The following is a 6,635-nucleotide window of genomic DNA, read 5'->3' as shown; positions in this document are numbered from 1 at the left end:
CTCCGAAGGGTGAATGGAACTTCTCTCTTGTGCTTCCGTTCCTTTCTCTCCTTTCGGTCTGGGGACATTTAGGCACACTCGGTGGCCTAGGAGAGCAGAAGCCGGCAGGCTGCGGAAGCTTTAAGCAGCTCTGACCTCTGGCACCTCCCCAAGCCCCAGAGCGCAACATCTGTCCCCAGAAATCGCCGGGCGGAGGTGAAGAGAGACCGCAACTCCTTTCTGAGAACTCATTCTCTACTCTCTTCCTAGAAACAGTCCCTCCCCTCCGGTCTAGCGCCCCGATGCCGGAGCTCTAGGTCCCCGCCCTGCGGGGGCGCCTCCGCACCCCATCTCTGCGCCGCCCGTTCCTCCTGCAGTACCACCCAGAGTCCGCGGGGGCGCCCGGAGCCCCGCAGCGCCATCTAGGGGTCGGGCACCGCCTCCCTCCCTCTCACCCTCCCTTCCTCGCTCCCTTCCTCCCGAGCAGCCCGGTCCCCCGCGCCTCGCTTACTCCGCAAGGACTCCCCCTCTCCCAGGTCCCTCGGGCGGCCAGACCCTCTCAGTCTCGGCCGCGGGTCCGCCTTCCGCGTCCCACACCGGTTCCCCTTTTGCGCCTCCCGGGGGCGCCGGGGTAGCGGGGGCGGGCACAGGCGAGCGCCGCTCGGCCCCCCGGCTAGAGGCAGGGGAGGCAGGGGAGGCGAGGGCCGGCGCGGCCGGAGTGATAGGGGAAGCCGGCGATGGCAGCGGCCGGTGTCCGCGGGCGGCGAGGCGGCGGCAGCGGCGGCGGGCGGCGCGAGGAGCCCCTGTGATTGGCACAGCCCAAGCCGGAGGAGGAGGCGAGGGGAGGGCGGAGGAGGAGGAGGCGGCAGGGGACGAGCGCGGCGGAGGCGGCGGCGAGGAGCTGTGCTTCCACCTCTCCAGCTCCGGCAGGACGGGGGCGGCCGCCGCGGGCCCGGGGTGGGGACAGCACGCAGCTTCGCGGCGCGCAACCCCGCCCGGCAGCGGCCCGGACTCCCGGGGCGAGCGGGAAAGCGGCGGCGGCGGCGGGAGAAGGATGCAGGGGAAGAAGCCGGGCGGCTCGTCGGGCGGCGGCCGGAGCGGCGAGCTGCAGGGGGACGAGGCTCAGAGGAACAAGAAGAAGAAAAAGAAGGTGTCCTGCTTCTCCAACATCAAGATCTTCCTGGTGTCCGAGTGCGCCTTGATGCTGGCGCAGGGCACGGTGGGCGCCTACCTGGTGAGTCCCCGTGCCAACTCCGCCGCGGGGCCCCTTCCCCAGCGCTGCGCCCGGGCGGCCGGCTGGCACGAGGAGGGGATGGGCGGGCGTGACCTCCGCCGGGCGTGGAGGTTGGCGAGTGGTGCAGAGGCGGCTGCCGGGGGAGCCGCCGGCCGGGGCTGCCGAGCGAGCCAGGGGCGGGCGGGACCGCGGATGCCGGCAGCTGCTCGTGCGGCCGGCGGGGGCTGGGGGGACCCGAGGAGGGGAGGCTGCAGTCAGGTGGGCGTGAAAGCATTTCTGTCCCCCTGGAAAGTGCAGCCAGAGGGCGAGTTCAGGAGCCCCCTTGGAGCGGAAGGCATCGCGGATTTCAGGTGATCTGCACATGGGAAGAAAAGCCAGTTAGCATCCTGCGTCCTCTACTTTCCGTTCTATCCGCCTCGAGAACAAATCCATTATGCATCATTTTCTCCGGGCGCTTTCTCCATCCGCCAATTATGGGGGAGATTTAACAGCTTAGAGTAAAATGCGCCCGAGTGTGGCCTGATCCGAACCAGGGTTACGTGGGGACTATTCCCGCTCCGTATCCTAAGAGCCATCTCTCAGCGTCTGGAATAAAGTTCCCATACCTGGAGAGCAGCTGCGAGTTTGTGTAGTCCTGCTGTCCACTCTTAGACCTAAATTCCCCACCGTTGTCTCTCACCCACAAGGGGGTTACCTCATTTTCCCCGCAATATATGTTTATTTCATTTGCCTTCTGAAAGGGGATATTAATGCTCAAACGGCTCAGGGGTGCATAATAGAGCAGAAGAAACAGCTTGTAATGACTCAGCACTGTCAAATACCCACTTTGCCGCTTTCTCCACGGTGCAGGTGGTCCCAGCCTGAGTTCCAGAGAGTGCCTGTCCAGACCCAAGTATAGCCCTGCCTAAAAGTGAGGAAAAATTTCAGAGTGTATAGTGTTAAATCATTACTTGATTATTGACCTGAAACTGGAATCAAATGTCACAGACTGTTAGTGATCAAGTTTAATGGAGAGAGAATTGGACAAGATTTTGCCTGTTGGATAGTCACAGAGAGAACCGCGCTCCTCCCGATGGTACCCCTTATCCTTCTTTCCTGGCCTTGGGTTACAGTTAATGAGCCGAGTCAGAGATGCTGAGTACCTTGTACCATTCATAATCCGTCTCCTAGGACTCGGGCTTGCTGTCAGAAGGATGTAGGAGCAGGCTTGGTCTGTGGCGTGGGATCAAGTCAGTTATACAGTTATGATAGAAGATTTTGCAAACTCGACTCTGTTCCTGGGGTGACAGAGTTGCAGTTCTGAAAATGAAATGCATTTCCTTTGCTCCTTGTGAGATGAAAGGCATTTAAATCCCCGTCTCTGTGCATCCAATGACTTGTATGCTGCAGATGAACTCTGTGGCCAAAAGCACATTTTGTTCTCTGCTTAGATTATTGTTTTATAAGATGCACTTTTTTTGTAGTTACTATACATGATTGCAGATGGTGCCTGTGGCCTTTTGAGTTTTGGGAGTTAGGGGAAAACCGTGTCTTGAGAGTCAGTTTATTAGACCTTCCTTGGAGAGAATTTGTTAAACTATTAAACTAGGTGCATGTATTACTAAGATGCAAATACACACTAATAAATATAGGTTGGTCTTGACGAGCAGCATATACAAAGTATACAAGTCCTAACCAGGAATATGGGTCTGTGTTTAAAAGAGGGCAATTAGTGTATTGGCAGCTACCTCCAGTTTAACAGTTTGCCTCAAACCACTTTTGTTCAATAGAGTGGGACATCCACGTGTGGCACACACCAACAGAACTTTTCACACCATGAATGATCAAGGCATGAGCTTATTTTTAGCATACACTGATCTAAGGACTGTAGAGAGAAAGGAAGCTGGTCTTCAGTCAGATGAGTGGCCCCGAGTTCCTTAAGAAAGTGAAGAAGCAGAGGGCTGGTGGAGTAATGCATGTCCACAGACAGGAGGGAGGAAGTTGACTTGAATCCTGCAATAGGCAAAGTGACAGCCAGAGGAACTCCTGACACTCCCAGCCGGGGTCGGTGGAAAGCCTGGTTGAAGGGGTAGGGTAACAGGAATCAACAGGTGACTGGCAGAGAGCAGATGGAGGCCCGGGAGAGCAGGGGCCTAGGAAATTGAATTCATTTCGATTACTAGGAGTGGAGGCAGAAGGTGCTCAGGGCTCTGCCTTGCCTGGCTGCCCTTGGCGCTCCGCTGGCGTCTGAACCTCATGAAAATAAATAGTTTGCTCGCCAGGGTTGACTGAATCGGCTTGCTATGGGTTTTGCTCTTCTGGGTCACTTGGGAGTTTTCGTCTGTTATTTGGCAGGTGGAATGAAAAGTTTGTTATTCCTTTAGCTACGCGAGAGACTTTGTTACAGATAATTTGAGCATGCAGCCGTTTCAGGATGCGTGCAGGAAGACAAATGTCTCCCTTTTACTTCATCTCGGGCTTTCTTAGGAACCCTGAAAGCCCATGTGTGTTGGTGATCACACGCGTGATCATTTGGGATCCTGTTCTGAAAGATCCCAAATTCTATGCCCATGGCATTATTTTCTACTTGATTCCAAATGTCCATGCCTTTTATTTTGTCTTCCCAAGTGCCATTTTTTTTTTTTTTTTTTACATTTGAGGACTTCATTTTTCCATTCTTTCTCTGTAAAGACATATTACCAGTATCTTGAATGACATGGATGCAGTCTTCCCAGTTGCCCAACTGAAACAAGAAGTTGCATGTGATTTGAGAAGCAACTTGGAAGAGCAGGACGCTGTGTGTGTGTGTAATTTCCTTTGGAGAGCCTGCCCAGCGTGGGGAGTTTCTATATATGAGAAAGCCACCAGCTGTCAAACTAGCCAGCCAGGGGACCAGCAACTTTTTGTCTGGATTTTGGGGGTGTCCCAGGGGAGTGTAGAACACTGACACTGAGCCTGAATCCCAGAGGTAGCGATAATAGAGATAAGCTATCGCAGGTGCTACCCGGGCCAGCTCTGGATTCTGAGATCAGTTACTGTTTGAGATATTTTATTAGAAATCATGCTTCAGATCCACCAGCAGTCCCAGGGATGTTCCCTCCTCATCAATTAAACTGCCTGACGGTCTATAGCAGGTGTCAGGAAACTTTTTGGCTGAGAGAGCCATGAACGCCACATATTTTAAAATGTAATTCCGTGAGAGCCATACAACGACCCATGCACGTTAGGCATTATCCAATAAAAATTTGGTGTTGTCCCGGAGGACAGCTGTGATTGGCTCCAGCCACCCGCAACCATGAACATGAGTGGTAGGAAATGAATGGATTGTAATACATGAGAATGTTTTATATTTTTAACGTTATTATTTTTCTTATTAAAGATTTGTCTGCAAGCCAGACGCAGCCATCAAAAGAGCCACATCTGGCTCGCGAGCCATAGGTTCCTAACCCCTGGTCTATAGACTATTTTCTCAGGTAAGAAGAGAGACCCGTTCCATTTGATCATCACCGTGTGCAGAGTGGAGAACACAATTTCGTTTTCCTTCACTTGGGTCTTTGCTTCGGGTGGCTCCAGTCTGAACTGACCCCCTTGCCAGGTTGTAACATCTTCCTAAGTCTCGGGCTGTTTGGAGAAGGCGTGGGCCTATGGGACAGGCATGGAGAGAAAGTCATGTCGCGTGCACTTTCCCATGTCTTGTGGAGACCCACCGAGATGTTGCAGGCCAGTCTAGGAGGGTAGCTCTGCGCGGAGAGGTTCGTGTGTGTGTGTGTGTGTGTGTGTGTGTGTGTGAGATATATATATATATATATCAAGTGACTGAGGCTCGGGGCGGATAAGGATGTGTGCAGGAAATTAGAGCCTCCGCCACCTCTGGGCAGTTGTCACTGACACTCACGTACAAATGCATTTGAATTTCCTCAGGATAAAAACTTGAAAAGGCCAGTTTCGTCTCTGCTTGGGGCACACAGGTGGTCCCTGTGGCCATGGGCCCGGGCATTTCCCCATGTAGAGTTATGCAAAAACTAAGTCTGAGGTGGTGGTGACCAAGTAGAGAGCTGGATGACTGAGAATGTTTAACAGGGTTCCAGCTCACTGCGTTCAAGTCACTTATTTTTATTTCTTTTAGGCCCGAGAGCGCCCAGTGGGCTGATGATTAATGGTTGAGGTGGAACTGCTCTAGTTTTCATTGTTTGTTTTTTTTCCTAAAGAAGCATCATTTTGAAAGTGTTTTTTTTTTTTTCATATTTAACGCAGAAGCAGACAGCTGAGAGACATTTTTGAAGTCCTTGTCAAATTAGTATGATGACTAAGGCAACTCTATTTTACTTAATCAAATTACTTTACACACTTACGGTTTACTCAAAGTGACAAATTCCCTGTCATTTGCATAATTACTATATAGCCCCAGGTAGTAAGAAATAAAATTACCCTGATTTTTTTTTTCTTTCTTTCTTTCTTTCAGCTTGGTTGAAAATGGTTAGCTAATCATGATTTCGGGGAGCATATTATTCCTGAAAATTCCTTTACACTAGCTTGGTGTACACACCTTCGATCCGGGAGAGGGGATTTCTCTTGTGTGTTTATTTATTTATTTTTATTATTATTATTATTTTTTCTCCCAAAGCTAGAAACAGGGAGAGACAGTCAGACAGACTCCCGCATGCACCCGACCGGGATCTACCCGGCACGCCCACCAGGGGGTGATGCTCTGCCCACCAGGGGGCGATGCTCTGCCCCTCCGGGGCATCGCTCTGCGGTGACCAGAGCCACTCTAGCGCCTGGGGCAGAGGCCAAGGAGCCATCCCCAGTGCCCGGGCCATCTTTGCTCCAATGGAGCCTCCGCTGCGGGAGGGGAAGAGAGAAACAGAGAGGAAGGAGGGGGGGAGGGGTGGAGAAGTAGATGGGCGCCTCTCCTGTGTGCCCTGGCCGGGAATCGAACCCGGGACTTCCGCACGCCAGGCCGACGCTCTACCACTGAGCCGACCGGCCAGGGCTCTTGTGTGTTTAATTGAAAGGGATTGAATTCGTTGCAAAGTGAGCGAGATCGCTTTGCTGAATTTTGTCACCCTGTCCCTTTTCAGTTTGAGACACCTTATGAAGAGGATGCCCCAGAGGCCTCGCGCCGTGGCAGTGCCTTGCTGATCAGCTGCTCAGGGTGTAAGGGGCTGTCCTTGCTGCTGCTGGAACAGCCTCGGCCCGGGTCAGGCTGGAGAGGCCCCTCCTGTGCAGAGGCCGCGGGTTCCTGTGAATTTCTCTTGCTCATCCCCGAGCGGAGCTTTGCGGTGCTGCCTTGTTCCGAGACGGGGCTCACTGAGCAGCCTGGTCCTGGGACGGGGCTCACTGAGCAGCCTGGTCCTGGGACGGGGCTCACTGAGCAGCCTGGCCCTGGGACGGGGCTCACTGAGCAGCCTGGCCCTGGGACGGGGCTCACTGAGCAGCTATG

At 53.5% G+C, this 6,635-nt stretch overlaps 1 protein-coding gene across 2 annotated transcripts in view; it reads left to right on the top strand.

Moving 5' to 3' along the window:
• Positions 1-438: 438 nt before the first annotated feature.
• SLCO3A1 (solute carrier organic anion transporter family member 3A1) overlaps positions 439-6,635 on the top strand; it is a 278,228-nt gene continuing 272,031 nt past the window's right edge. The window contains exon 1 of one of the 2 annotated variants that reach the window (XM_066238909.1): positions 439-1,213. In XM_066238909.1, coding sequence (XP_066095006.1) covers positions 1,034-1,213 — 180 coding nt within the window. In that variant the 5' untranslated portion in view covers positions 439-1,033. The remainder of the gene's footprint in view (positions 1,214-6,635) is intronic. The other variant, XM_066238910.1, reaches the window with a different exon arrangement.

Source organism: Saccopteryx bilineata, chromosome 7 (genome assembly GCF_036850765.1).
Source record: "Saccopteryx bilineata isolate mSacBil1 chromosome 7, mSacBil1_pri_phased_curated, whole genome shotgun sequence".
Taxonomy (NCBI): domain Eukaryota; kingdom Metazoa; phylum Chordata; class Mammalia; order Chiroptera; family Emballonuridae; genus Saccopteryx; species Saccopteryx bilineata.
Note: the sequence above shows the minus strand (reverse complement) of the source record. Positions and strands in the feature narration are given on the sequence as shown.